The sequence below is a fragment of the Ctenocephalides felis genome, unplaced genomic scaffold, assembly GCF_003426905.1.
Source record: "Ctenocephalides felis isolate EL2017-DRISC unplaced genomic scaffold, ASM342690v1 CF-g0.4_SCAFFOLD_03573, whole genome shotgun sequence".
Classification (NCBI taxonomy): Eukaryota; Metazoa; Arthropoda; class Insecta; order Siphonaptera; family Pulicidae; genus Ctenocephalides; species Ctenocephalides felis.
The window spans coordinates 24,041,403-24,057,968 of record NW_020539727.1 but is presented as its reverse complement, the minus strand read 5'-3'; the positions used below and the strand labels follow the sequence as shown (position 1 = coordinate 24,057,968).

General features: G+C 29.5%; 1 protein-coding gene across 1 annotated transcript in view; it reads left to right on the top strand.

Moving 5' to 3' along the window:
- The window catches only part of LOC113389804 (inhibitory POU protein-like), a 101,743-nt gene that overhangs the window by 28,302 nt on the left and 56,875 nt on the right, over positions 1-16,566 (top strand). Inside the window, exon 2 of the mRNA XM_026626810.1 lies at positions 5,198-5,254. Within this exon, the coding sequence (XP_026482595.1) occupies positions 5,198-5,254 (57 nt within the window). The remainder of the gene's footprint in view (positions 1-5,197; positions 5,255-16,566) is intronic.

The following is a 16,566-nucleotide window of genomic DNA, read 5'->3' as shown; positions in this document are numbered from 1 at the left end:
AATATTATCGAATTCAAAGTCGTTTTATTCAAAACTAATCGGAGTATATAAAAAATGTTCGATAGGAATATTGTAAATTTTATCTAGTTTCACCCTATCTAACTGAAAAGGCGTAATTTCATATAAAAATTTTGAGTTATTTGACAAAATTTTGGGCAAGTTAAATAATGTACAATATTGTCTACCCTTGTATGTCATAAAGCAACCCAGTATACTTGAAATTGTACTGAAACTTAATAAATAATCTGAGCGTGTTTAATTTCATTAATAATATAAATCTACCTGTGTATTTATTTATTAAATTTTTCTTGTAACTTTTAAACAATTTACCATTTACCCCAATTTAATGAAATATTTGACGAATTTGTACAAAATTGAATCCTGTGCAATATTTTTTTAACATCATAATGTCCTTAAGTACTCAGTATATTTATTAATAAATTATAATGTCCTACAACACTTCAGTATGCTTACTAGGTTGTCAAATATCTCCCTTCCGCTTTTTTTGCTCTTGGTTTATAATACAAGAAGGCGGAAGGGAGATATTTGACAACCTTATATTATAAAAAAATTGTTTATCGTAATTATGTCAATTAAAATAGAAATAATCATGTGAAAAGTATAAAAATGAATAAATCGATTAGTATTGGTATTAAACAAATCTATAATAATTGTTTTAGTATACATTTTGTAACAAAATCTTGATGATTTTACGCATTCAAAGTTAGGGGCGCACGAACTTTTAGCTACCTTCAAACGGCACCTCGTAGCAGGTTAAGCGCACACGCTTGGGACTCGCTGAAGGCAAAAATTGAAAAATCAACAAATAGCAATATTTATAATTATTAACGAAACTGCTTATGTATTATTAATTAATGCTTGAATTTTATTTAAAGGTATAATTTTATAAAAACTAGCACGAATTAACTGCAAATGAAGCAAAAAATATTGTTATCATGATTAAGACCGATTTAAATAGAAATAATTATGTAGAAAGTATAAAAATGAATCATCGAATCGTATTAGTATTTAAAATCTATATAATTGTTTTTTTATACATGTTCATACAAATTAGTGATGATTTTACACATTCAAAGTTAGGGGCGCACGAACTTTCAGCTACCCTCAAACGGCGCCTCGTAGCAGGTTAAGCGCACACGCTTGGGACTCGCCTAAGGCAAAAATTAAAAAATTAACAAATAGCAATATTAGTAGATGTTTAATATTAATAATAGTTTATGTAGAATTGATATTTATATAATTATGCTTTGATTACGTATATTAATTTATATTTTAAATTTTATTTGATCATGTGGTTATATAATATAGCAAAAAATATCAAATGTTAAAAATCAAATTACATCAAATATTTGGAAAATTACTACTAATTTAGCTATTAGTTAAATTTATCTATTAGTTAACTTTTTTGTATTTTTTTTCATTTTTATATAAATTGTTTAACGACAGATTTTATTAAAATAAATTCGTTCATAAAAAATGCTGAAGTGTTAATTTCTTTCGTCGTAAGTGGACGTGAACATCTGGCTAGCTGTCGTCGCTAAAATTCCATAAAGTACTCGGGCGGGAAAAAGGTCGTCGGAAACACGAAAAAGGTTTTTGGAATTGGGGTCTGGGTAAAAAAAATTGAGAGTGTAGATTTTGGTGGATGAATGGCGACTTCTATACATATGTGTCCACCTCAGTGTGTGTGTCAATTTCCGTGTGTGTCAATTTCCGTGTGTGTCAATTTCCGTGTGTGTCAATTTCCGTGTGTGTGTCAATTTCTGTGTGTCGTAAAATTCGTGTGTTGTTTTCCGGACAAAAAGGGTCGGTCGGCAGTGTATTTTTTTTATTATCGGTAGCATTGTCTGTCACGGCGTGGCGGTGCACGCCATGCTTAATAATTCACGAGAAACGTGTATTATGTGAGCGCTCTACGCTCTACGCCTCTACTCTACTAAGCTTTTGCTACGCTTTCGCTGCGCCGCTCGATCGCTCCACCGGCGAACGGACGACGACGACTGGAACGTAACCGAAAATAGCCTTCTGCGCTCATATCAAACGATATATACACAAAGGGATAGATAGAGGATACATATGTGTATATATATACTAGCAAACCCGACGAACTCCGTTTCGCCACCAGATGGTTTCGTGAGAAAGATGTAGAAATTTTTTGTTTGTTCTATATTTGAAAAAAAATTTGATTTTATTATGCAACAGTAATGAATTTATTACGATTACAAAAATGAAGTGTTTTTTAGTTGAACTTCTCTAAGTAAATGAAAGTGATTCCGCAAATTATCCGTTTCATTGAAGTGCTCTTTGGTAAACCACATTCTTTGTTTTTTGGTCTGACGTTAACACGAACAATGCGGATGATTTTCCAACTCGTGAACAGGCAACGTATAACTGCCCATGTGAAAAACAATGATTTTCTAAATAATCTATTTGAAATTTATCCCGCAAACACTAAGCGATTGGCCTTGCGACTTGTTATTGCGAACTGGAAATTGCAATCGTTTGAAGTCAAGCGGAAGACCAGTCGGAATCATTGGTATGCCACCAAATCGCGAGCAATTTTTGATTGAATGGTGAAATTCAGTGCGTGTACATCATTATTTTTTGCGGCAAGATCGTTGACTTTACCAAGCATTTTTTTGATAATTCTCACTAATGTCATTACTCGAATTTTTAATTACAGTGCGTGAAGTTTCAGCAATTTGCATTAAGGCATGATGCACCACTAATTTTCCTAGTTATAAACCGGGCGGAGCCCGAGACCTTTGCAACGAATGCAAAATTGTCGAAATCGGTTCATGCGTTCTTGAGTTATATCGTCAGGAAGGAAAACCCGACTTATATTTATATATATATATATATATATATATATATATATATGTAGATATATATATATATATATATATAGATTCAATAGATAAAACCTGGATTTTTCAATATATTGATTGTTTCTTTTCCGAACAGTAAATCCACCAATTTGTTTTTTGAAGATGTTTAATAGCGACGTTTTGGAACTAGGTACGTTCCATCATTAGGTTTATTCTGTCAAAAGCGTCATTCATCATAAAATCCGAAGTTTCCAAAGCACTCTTGTCCAACATTCCATTGAAAATTCACATGTTTTTACCTTTGAACCCAATATTTTATATAGAGAAGATTGTACTTTTAAAAGACTTTTTTCTGAAAGCAGTTTAATCTTTCTGAATTCGTCAAATTGTGTTAATAAAAGATCAGATCACAATATCATTCAGGATTCGTATCTAAACTTTTTAAACCTAATTAAAAACGATTAATCCTTTAATAATTTTGTGTTACAAAGTCTTGTGAAGTCAAAAACATTTACAAATATCCTCGGGAAAAAATCGAGTGTTTTTAACAAAACATTAGTGATATGAATATACAAATTATTACAGGTAAATAATTTTTGCTTCTCAATTTTATATAAAAACCTTTTTAGTTAATTTTTATTACTCTTTACACTGATACATAGTCCATTTCTTTATAATTTTTCTAAATAATCTGTAATGACCATCATTAATTAATGTTAATTAATAGTTTTAAAAAACATTGTCTTTGGCAAAATAAACCTGATGATGGAACATATTTAGTTCCGAATCGTCGTTATTAAACATCTTCAAAAAACAAATTGTTTTTTATTATTGGATTTACTGTTCGAAAAAAAAACAATCGATATATATATATATATGTATATATATATATATATACTAGCATACCCAGCCTCACGTTGCGACGGCCCTTCAAACCTTTTGTTATAAAAAATTCATATCAATCCAAAAATAAATGAAATCCGTATTGAAATTTGAATATGATGGATCAATACTATTGATTAAAGTGTTTTTTTAAACTTTAATAATAAATAAAATAAAATAATTAAAGATATGAATAAATGAGTACATTACAAAATTTATAATGAATTCAAACCAAGTGACTTTTATAAATTTGTTATATCCTATTTGGTATTACATCCTATTTACCTTGCTAACATTTTAACATGTACTATGATGCTGTTCTATATATTTAGGAATGGTTTCATTGGTCACATACTATTGAAAACTTGCTAAAAGCCCTTGATATTTTCTTTGAAAATTTTCCATAAATTTATGATTTGACGCTCACCGATTTTAATGCATTTTTTTTAAATTTGTGATTACTTACAAATCACTTATAATATAAATTTCCGACTATAAATAGATATTCATACTATCCCTGAAACTAACATGGATAAAGTTCTGAGGAATCCGAGTCCAAATCTATTAAATATTTGATTTTTGGCACTTCGAAATTCAGTATATATATATATATATATATATATATATATATATATATATATATATAACTGTTGGTTGTTGTGTTTTGTATAGATATTTCGTATTTAGTTAAATAAATATCCCAATAAGTTTCCCGTCAAGTTGACGAATGCCACAAATTACTCGAACACATTACCACATGTCTTTTAGAAAAGTTTCAGTTTCAAGTTGTGAGAAATAACCTTTGGGGCTCTCTTTGAACAAATCGTCCAATTACCGAATAAAGGGAGAGCCCTTTTGTGATGAAAAATCACACGTTCTTAATCACGAAATAACTCACTACAAAAACTAGTTCTAAGGGCCATTTTTAAGAGGACAAGTTGAATAAATTTTTGACCAAATTATTTACCATCTTGGGGCAATATTTAACACAATTTTTTTTATCTCTTGAATATTATTTTTCGCCTATTTTACATAACTACCCTTAGAAGAAAATATTTATTCCATATTTTGCTCGTTTGTAAATGTCACAATATTATGTCATTAGGTTTTTTGTTGTTTGCGCAACGATTAAAGATTAAAATAGGGCCCCCCATGTCTCTGCTAATATTATTATCGTGGGCAAACACGAAATAGCACAATTATTGGACAAAAATATAAATATGATATTAGGCTGCATTAAATATGCTTTTGGGTAATGCGAGAAATAAGGGCGAAAGGGTAAAAAAGATACAAAGGAAAGTGTATTTATTTATTATATCTCTTGTAACTTGCAAGAAGGTAGTAAATAGGATATTAAGGACAAATATTTGAAACTAAAATCTTTATAATTCTGTCTAAAATATTTAATAATATTGCTAGCCAGATTTTGTTATTTGTTATTAATTTTTTTATTTCTATTGTTTCAGAGTCGGATATTAGAAGATGCATCAATTATGTGTAATTCCTGGTCGCCTCGACACAATGTAAGTAATCATATTATTAATACCTAAACTAGTGGTGTATGGCATCGTGCCTTAAGGCAAATTGCTGGAACTTCCCGTATCGTAATGAAATATTCGAGAAATTTGAAACGTAAATTACAAATACTTCATTATTTTTGCTCCCTTGTTATATCAAAGTAATAGAGTAAATCAAATGTAAATCATAAATCATAAATCAATTTATCTCCAGAACATTAACAATCGTCATTTTATTTCGAATTCAATTTAAAAAAAAAAAATAGTTGCCTAATTTACACAAAATTGAAAAAGTGCTCCCGTATAGTCACAGTCTAAACGCATTTACAAACAATTCCGTGCGACATTTTCACTTGTACTGTTCTTAGCTTGCCGGCATTTTCACATTTTTCAATAGTTTTCCCAAAATTAGAAAAGTGCCCCAGTATTTAAACAGTCTAAACGCACTTGGGTAAACATTTGTACCAGAGTGGCGCTTAGACTGTGCTTAGTCTAAAAATTAGAAACAAACATTTTTATTCCAAAAGCATTTATTTTGTTGAATCAAGCAGAAAGTTCTTTGAATCATTTAAATCGGACGCTTAGTTCTCTCAAGAACAGCAATTTTTTGCATATTTAGCTCTGTATCTCCGAAATGGCGGGACCTGTCTTTGCCAAAAACTAATAACCATTTCTCCCAATCATTGCTAAATGAATGTTTTTTTAGATCATTCAAATCCGATACTCCGTTCTCTCAAAAACAGGATTTGTATTTTCTGCACTCTTTGCTTTGTATCTCCGTAACGGCTGGACGTGCCTTTGCCAAAAACTCATCAGAACATCTCCCTATTAATAGGAATCGAATGTTTTTTAAACCATTCAAATTGGTTGATCCGTGCGCCCGAAAACGTGGACAGAAAATTTTTTATCCGCACACATCCATTTAATTTCTGAGGTATGCTCCTTAAAAATGTTCAGAAACCTTCAAAACGTCGAGAAATGCAAAAATTTTCATTTTCGATTTTCGGCCCATTACTATAACTACCCTACGGGAAGTTGAAAAATAATTTGCAATTTTTACTTAACATCATATTTGAAAGCAAAAATCTGATATCATTACATCATGATATCACGGTATCCCTATGGTTGCGAGACCAAAGCTCGTACCCTAGCGCCACGGATCTAACTTTGCCAAATCTTAACATAATCGAACCGGATTTTTTTTGTACAAAAACTCTTGATGAAACTGAACATATAAAAAACCAAGTAAGGTAATTTTTTGTTAACAGTTGGATATTAGAAAGCAAACCCAGTAGAAGTCATTTCTAAGCGTAATATTAGACTGTTTGATGTTATTGCAGCAATCTAAAGGTTTTTTTTAACTCGACATCATATTTAAAAGTAAAAATCAGACACACACATCCATTTAGTTTCTGAGGTATGCCTTAAAAATGTTCAGAAACTTTCAAAACGTCGAGAAATGCAAATATTTTCATTTTAGATTTTCGGCCCATTACTATAACTACCTTACGGGAAGTTAAAAATATATTATTACTTTGATATATATATATATATATATATATATATATATATATATTATTATTTTTTTCAGTCTGTCGGAGCGCCCGCCATGAGCCCCCAAACCGCACGTTGGGGACAACTGAAACAGAATCAATTTATAGAAACTATGGTAAGTGTAATATTATAATTGAGTATATAATTAGACAAATGAGATCTTTCAGAGCACCGTGTTTGAGAAAAATATAATTTGCAAAAATTGATTTCAAAAAAGTTGATATTTTGAGTTTCTAGTAACACTTGCGATCCGTTCAATAACGTTTCTGTGTATAAATAAAACTACAAACAAAAGTACTTACTACAATTTAATCATAATTAAATCATATTCACGTAAAACATCCTATTAAACGTAATCGAACATCATCTGTCAAAAACGTTTGACATTTGACGTATTAGCCGCCGTCCATTGTTTTATTCAAATTACGCTTCTACAAAAAATTTCAAATTAAAAATGTAAAGTTTCTACGCGATTTTGAAATAATATCTCACCTTTCCGACAACCTACTGATTAGCACGAATTTTTCAAGACTAAGACTGGCCAAATCGGTTTAGCCGTTTTCGAGTGGATCATTTTATCGAGAGCTTCATTTTTATATATAAGATATATATATATATATATATATATACTCGTATATATATATATATATATATATATATAAGAGATGACTGTAGTTCTTTTCCTCGATGCACCCCTGTCCTTCGGGCGACAGGGGTGCACTTTGTCGCGTTCGTTTCGCTCATAAATATTTCAATGCATCGCCTTGAGCCCTCGGCGACGAGGATACACCCCTGGCTCACTCTCTTTCATTCTCTCTCTGGTGTTTAATATTTTAAAAGGTCGCCTGCATTTTTAAAAAGAGACGGAAAACAGAGGAAATATATATATATATATATATATATATATATTAGGGTGGTCCTTAAAAATGTCATTTTCGAATTTCCTTGCTCCCAGGGGCTCAAATGGTTCCAAATTGATGAAAAACAATTGTCTGAAAGTTTTAGCTCTTAATATTAACGTTTAGATAGAGCGCAATTCAAATCAAAGTTTGTATGAAAGAGCAAGGAAAAAATTTTGAAAATTAAAAAAAAAATGTTTTAGGTATAACTTTGCGACAAATGAATGAGTTTTATTCATTAATTTGTTTCGCGAAAATACATCTAAAAAGCATTTTTAAAATTTTTGAAAATTTTTCCATGCTATTTCCATACAAAACTTTGATTGAATTGCGCTCTATCTAAACGTTAATATTAAGAGCTAAAACTTTCAGAGAATTGTTTTTTATCTATTTGGAACCATTTGAGCCCCTGGGAGCAAGGAAATTTGAAAATGACCATTTTAAGGACCACCCTAATATATATATATATATATATATATATATGTTGGTTTGACACATATTTGGCCAGCTGTACAATATATAGTACAGAAAGTTTACAACTTAAGGGGCACAACTAGTGTAACCGCCTAAAAAAAAGGTGATTTTTGGGAATTCATATTAAAAAAAATACTTTATCAATCATTTCAAAATTTTCGGAATATATTTATACATGTTTTAAGAATACATAGTAAAATTATTGAAGATAACAATTAAATATTTTTTAAGTTATCGTCGATCTCCAACGGCGATAATTAGCAATAAGTGGACTTGGGACATTTTTTCACATTTTCTTAAATTCTATGGAAAATTTAGTCTAGACACTTTAACTTGCGTACATTAAAAAAAAAGTGAATAAAATTTACCAAAATTTGGTCTAAATTAATATATACACTTGCATATTGAAATTTTGAATAAAACTTGTCGAAACACAAACTAGAGTATTTTGATAATTATCAATTTAAGTGGATTTGGTACATTTTATTTCATTTTGTTATATAACATGAAAATTTTATTCTAAACTCTTTGATTTGTTTACATTGGAAAAAAGTAGATAAAATTTACTAAGATTTGGTATAAATTGTTATATACACTTAGATATTGATATTATGGGTAAAACTAGTCGGAACGCTAACTTGAGTTATATATAACATAAATGTTTCTAGTGAAAAATATAATTAAATATAGTTTTTGTTTTTTAAGGGGCATAACTTGTGTAACCGCCTAAAAATAGATGATTTTTGGGAATTCATATTAAGAAAAATACTTTATCAATCATTTCAAAATTTTAAGGATATATTTACACATGTTTTAAGAATACATAGTAAAATTTTTGAAAAAAAAAATTAAATATTTTTTAAGTTATCGTCGATCTCCAACGGCGCGACAAAAATGCCCTTAACTGCAGTGATTCCGGCCTTCTACGTGGATGAAATTTAAAAAAAAAAATTCGTTAAAATAGATAATATTGTCTGTAAAATGACATACGATAAATAAAAAAAATTAAAAAGTGACAAAATGGCGGCGTTTTTTTAAAAAATGTCGAATTTTGCCCAAAATTTTGGTCGTTTTTGGACTGCCAAAATTCGATATTTGATCCGATCAAAAAATCGATAGTTCATTTTACGGAGAACTATAAATAGAACATGTAAAAAAAAATCAATAGTGATGGGATCATTTGTTTTTGAGTAATCGCTGCAGCAAATTCGGAAAATGCTTTTTCGAGAAAAACGCGTTTAAAGATAAAATGATCGTTATACTATATACTATATAAATACTCTTTGAATGGCTGTGACTCAAAAACTATTTAAGATATCGATTTAAAATTTTGGTATGTTATTTTTGAAAGTATAACCTATCGAAATATGGAAAAACTGCAAATACGATTTTTTGAAAATTTCATACTAGTTGTGACCCTTAAATTGGTTTCTTACTAGTTAATGCATTTTTCTATTATGTAACTTTTAACAATTTTTTTTAAAATATATTTTGTTTTCAAAATTGTACAAAATTGAATGAATCAAATCATTTTTTCTACAGCAACTCGGTATACTTTTAAATCGACATTTTTAAAATTTAAATATATTTAAATATATATATATATATATGTATATATATATATAAATTTAAATATTTTTACATTTTAAAATTTATTTCTTTATTACCATAACCCGAGTAATGGTTTATTATGATGTTGGTTGGTGGCCCCATTTGATAATGTTCCTTCGTAATAAACTTTTACGATAATATTCCCTATAATGTCGTAATTGTTCTTAACGATCGCAGCTTTCAAAAGCTCAAAGCTTTCTAAAACCAAAAGCTTTTGTCGTAACGATTATTTGAGGAGAATGATTATGAGCTTTATTTTGAAAGCTCGGAGAAAGGGATACAGGGATGATTATAAGAAAATTTTTATTAACTTCCCGTAGAGTAGTTATAGTAATGGGTCGAAAATCGAGAATGAAAATTTTTACATTTCTCGACGATTTGAAGGTTTCTGAACATTTTGGCATACCTCAGAAAAAATGGATGTGTGCGGATAAAAAATTTTCTGTCCACGTTTTCGGGCGAACGGATCAATCGATTTGAATGGTTTAAAAAACATTCGATACCTATTAATAGGGAGATGTGCTGATTAGTTTTTGGCAAAGGCAGACCCAGCCGTTACGGAGATACAGAGCAAAGACTGCAGAATATACAAATCGAGTTTTTGAATGAACGGAGTATCCGATTTGAATGATCTAAAAAAACATTCGATTTGTAATGATTGGGAGAAGAACTCTACTGACGAGCAAATGAAAATATTAGAAAAAAAAGGACTCTACTGACGAAAAAATGAAAATTTGTAAAAAAAAGGGACTCTACTGACAGACAAGCAAATGAAAATATTGGGAGCAGAGGACCCGACTGACGAGCAAATTGAAAATATTGTAAGAAAAAGATACTCTACTGACAAGCATAATGAAAATATTAGAAAAAAGGACTCTACTGACAAGAAAATAAAAATACAAAGAGAAAAAAGGGACTCTACTGACGAGCAAATGAAAATATTAGGACAAAAGGGACTCTACTGACGAGCAAATGAAAATATTAGGACAAACGGGACTCTACTGACTAGCAAATGAAAATATTAGGACAAAAGGGACTCTACTGACGAGCACATGAAAATATTAGGAAAAAGGAACTCTACTGACGAGCAAATGAAAATTTGTAAGAAAAAGGGACTCTACTGGCAAGCAGAATAATCTAAAAAACTGTCTGTATGTATTGACAAAACAATTGTTTTTGAGGATAAAAAATTATTTTTTTTTATTTTCCATCAAATATTTTTGTAATTTTGGATTAAAAATAAAAAAATGACCCAGGCTAAGCACAGTCTAAGCGCCACTCCGGGACAAATGTTTACCCAAGTGCGTTTAGACTGTTTGCGTACTGGTTCATTTTTCCAATTTTGTAAGAAAACTATTGAAAAATGTGAAAATGCCGCCATGCTAAGCACAGTATAAGTGAAAATGTCGCACAGAATTATTTGCAAATGCGTTTAGACTGTGACTATACGGAAGCACTTTTTCAATTTTATGTAAATTAGCAACTATTTTTTTTTTGAAATTGAATTCGAAATGAAATGACGATTGTTAATGGAGATAAATTGATTTATAATTTACATTTGATTTGCTCAAAAATAACAATAAGATAGCAAAAATAATGAAAGTTACACTATTTGTAATATTATATTTGAAAACGTTTAAAATTTCTCGATTATTTTATTACGGTACGGGAAGTTCGAGCAATTTGCTTTAAGGCACGATGCCATACACCACTAGTTTAATTCTGAAGTCCGATTTAAAAATTATAAGAAGTGAATGAATGCACTTTTAACACTTTCAAAAAATTTGTCTCTTTTCAAATGCAATTTTTGTGTTAACTTACTTATTACATGGAATTTTGTGAGGAGCGTTGTTGGTATAATAAAAATATAAAGTTTAGTAAATTTCAGTATGTAAAAAATCTTTTATACACCTGTCTTTTATAGCCTATGGTAAATGCCACTCCGACAAGCCAATACAAAATCAATCCTCCAATTTGATTCGAATATAATTCGATTCTAATTATCGTCTATCGAAATCGCGTGATGCGGAAATTAAACTTTTCTCGTGACCTTTTTTCCGATTACGTGTTCCGGTTTACCTTTATTTCCCTTTTCCGGAAAAGGGTGGATAGATTTTCCTTTAGATTTGTTAATTAGCGGCTGTCTAATTGAAATCGCAGGTAATTGGAATTGTCAGATGGAAAAGGCAGGAGAAATGGCTTTATCTGACCTTTTCAAAGAGAAGTTGAAATAAATTAATCCGGTTGTACTATAAATAGTAAGGAAAGATATTGTGTTGATGGACTTTATTTGAAATTTTTAACGAATTAACCCCAGCACCAGTGTAAATTGTATACCACAAAACTTAGATTTCGATTCTAACTCGTATGCATCTAATTTTTGATTTATATATATATATAATATATATTTGCCGATTTACCTGACTGGTGTAATATGTTTGCCATACATTAAAGAATTGTATGTTCCTTAGAAAAAACTTTTTTATAAATCTAGACTCCGACTTGTAAACAATTTTAGTACAACGACTAGTACTTTTTTTACCAAAACAAAAACCCCTGTTAATATCGAACGACTTAGAAATCTCGTCTAGCAAATAAATTGTATAGATTGTAATTTAATTTACATAGGAGAAACAAGCCAGAACTTAGTGAAACGCTTACAACAACATAAAAACAATTTAAAAAATCCGAGGCAATTTAAAACTATGATTGCGGAGCATATTTATACTTTAAAACACAATATGGACTTTTCTAACCCGACTGTACTACATTTCGAACAAAATTTATTTAAACAAAGAATTGTGTAGAAGGATCTTTTTTAACTATTTATAGCATTAAAATAATAAATAAACGGAATGAACTTAACACGCTGTGCGATACAAATCTCTTTTATTTAGATAGTATTTTCAAATTTCTCACAAAGCAATAAAAACGACGCGCAAAGGATTCCACATATGCGTAAAATCTTGGTAAAAAATATTTTTTAAAAAAGTCTTTTCTCCATTATATCTTCAACCAGTCTACGAACAACACATTATCCAATTGTGATTTTTTAAATTAGTATTTTGTGAAAATATTGTGTATTTACAAGTTTGATGTTTATAATACATAGTGTAGTGCATTACCATATCCTGATACCATGGATTATTAAAATCTTCCAATTTAACACTAAGCTTAACTGATTGTAAGTACTATTTACTATTTTTTTTCTTTTCGCTCCAATTCAATTGTTTTAGTTTTTAATTTTATTTTCGGTTTCCACTGAATGAAGGCTAGGATTATAGCCGAAACGTATGGATTTAAAATAAATTTTTGAAAGAAATTCATGTTTTTTATTGATGTTATGCCCGATTACTAGACTTTAATACATATGTCAACGTCAAATTCAGAATCATAACATATATATATATATATATATATATATATATATATATATATATATATATATATATAGATGTGTATTTGTATATATAAGGTTGGGAAAAGTTCATAAATAATTGAGTCGCAAGTGGGCAAAAAAGATTGAAGTCCCTTCACTCCGATGTTGATATTGAATAATCTAACAAAGTGACTTTATACACACCGAAGTGCAAATATATATATATATATATATATATATATATATATATATATTTAATTTGAGTCAAAAAGTCGGACGTTACATCAATAAAAATAGTATGAGAGTTTTTTGAAATTTATTTATTTAAAATCCATACATTTCAGCTAGCATCTTAGTCTTCATTCAGTGGCAATCAATTAAACTAAAAAAATTAAAACAAAATTAATATGTCAGAAATTTCATAGAAAAACAATAATGATGATAATCATAATAAAAACACTTACACTTTTGCATCCAATCAATATAACATATAAAGACATTATTAATCCATGATATGAGTATGTGCACATTGGTAAAATATATATTTTTAACATCACAGATAGTAAAACACACAAATAAACATAACTTAACAACTGGTCGAAACTATGTATTTACTGTTCGGAGTTTAAGATAGAAATGTCACATTTTTTCTCGAAACAGTTTTTAGCATGTGTTCAAATTTAACGGGAAATTTAAAAAGCGATGGGATTTTGTCATTATCTAAGAAATTTTGACACGCTATTTAGGAACCACGTGTTTGTTTCGTTCAGGGCCGTTTTGTCGAAGCGTTTGTTTATGATCCTGTAGTTATGCAATTGCAAAAACAACCCCTCAGCGAATCTTCTTTTAATTACGTTCTCTTCAAAATGTAAAATTTTTGGGTTGAAAAATCCATATTATGGTTTAAATTATTTATGTGATCGGTTAGCATCGTCTTAAATTGTTTAGGATTTTTTGAGTCATTTTTATGTTGATGAAGACATTTACTCAGGTTTTTGCTAGTTTCTCTGATGTAAAAAATTTCGCAATTAGAGCAATTAATCTGATATACTAAGCTTGTGAGGCGGTCAGAATTAAATTTAGATTTAATTTGTGTAAAATTAGATCTAATATATATATATATATATATATATATATATATATATACATATATATATATATACAATAGATAAGTCCTTGGATTTTTTCAATATATTGATTGTTTCTTTTCCGAACAGTAAATCCAATAATAAAAAACAATTTGTTTTTGAAGATGTTTAATACGACGTTTCGGAACTAGGTACGTTCCATCATCAGGTTTATTCTGTCAAATACAATGTTTTTTAAATACTGATTAACATTAATTAACAATGGTCAATACAGATTAATTAGAAAAAAATTTTTGTTATAAAGGAATGGATTATGTACCGGATAGATAGTAATAAGACTTAACTAAAAAAAGGTTTTATATAAAATTGAGAAGCAAAAATTATTTACCTGTAATAATTTATATATCCATATCACTAATATTTTTTTGTTAAAACACTCGATTTTTTTGGAAGATATTTGTAGATGTTACGACTACACAAGACTTAAACACACTGATATGGATTTCTGTCTGCCAGATGTAAAGGACAAAGCACGGAACTCTTGGCAAAAATGATTTTTTATGGCTCTTGTTTGGTAATTTACGAAAAAAGGAAAAATATTGCTTTAGTAAATGTTGAGAAATATTATGTATATATATACATATATACATATATATATATATATATATATATATACATACATACATGAACATGTATATGCACACCTACATACTCATACATACACATGTACATATCTATATATTAATGTATCCACAATTATACACATGAACACATATGCAAGTGTATGTGTATAGTGTATACTCAAAAACATACATATAAGCATATATATGGATGTACATATATTACAACACATATACATGTATATATATACACATATTCAAAAACTATTAGGATTAATTATTTTTAATCAGGTTTAAAAAATTTAAATATGAGTCATGAATGATATTGTGATCTGATCTTTTATTAACACTTTTTGACGAATTCAAAAAGATTAAACTGCTTTCAGAAAAAAGTCTTTTAAAAAGTACAATCCTCTCTATATAAAATATTGGGTTCAAAGGTGAAATTATGTGAGTTTTCGATGGAATGCTGAACAAGAGTACTTTGGAAATTTCGGCTTTTATGATGAGTGACGCTTAATTCATGTTGTCTCATTCTCTTATGAATGTACTGTGATGTTTGGCCAATGTATTGTTTTTGACAATTTTTGCAAGGGATGGAATAAACTATGTTAGTATTGAATTTAGGAGGGGTGGTGGATTTAATTTTTGAAAACATTTCTTTAAAAGAATATAGAGCTGTTCCTGAAATGAAAATATTTTCTTCTTTGAGTAATTTGGCAAAATAATCAAATAAGCCTTCAATGTAAGGCATGCTGTGAAAAGTTGGTTTAATATTGTTGTCTTGGAATAACTTGGAGATGGATTGATAATTGTTACTTTTATGATAGGAAAGTCTTTTATTGGTAATGGAATTGATGAGGGTGAGGGGATATCCGTTTTCTAATAAGTTTTAGTTACTAATGTTGTGTTTTGGGTATGAAAAGAAGAGTGAGACAACATGATTGCGTGGTCTATCAAAGAAATGATTGTATTGACTTTATAATTTTTGGGACAATATGACGCGTAATGAAGGTATCTCCCGGACCATGTAGTTTTTCTGTACCAATTTGTGCAAATAATGTTGTCAATTTTGTGTACAGTCACGTCTAAAAAGTTTAATTTGTTGTCGATTTGTGTTTCATGTGTGAACTGAATGCTCTTATTGTAATTGTTAAAGGTATCGATTATTATATCTGATTGTTCTTTGTCTATTATAAAAAAAGTGTCATCTACATATCTAACGTAAAAATATATTTGGAAATTTAATGTGGAGAAAACGGAAATTTCAAGGGTTTGTAAAACTAGGTCTATGATGCCAGGGGATAATGGGCAACCCATAGCAGTACCTTTGATTTGTAGATAAAAATTATTGAAACAATTAAAATAAGAGCAATTCAGGACAGTGTTAATGATGTGTTTGAAAGTGGTTATGGGCAAGTCGGTGTAGTTACAAATAGTGGGCCAGCGTTTTTCAATTGAATCAAGTATTAAATCATGGGGAACACATGTGAAAAGGTTAATTACATCAAGGCTTAGAAAAATTTGATCGTCCGTAATGTTTCGGTCTTTGATTAGATCCACAAATTGGTAAGAGTTCTTTACATAGTGAGGAGAGGAAATTGTGACATTTTTAAAATATTAGCAATGTGTTTAGCGATATTATAGAATGGGGAGCCAACGTAGGATACAATGGGTCTAAAGGAGCATTCAG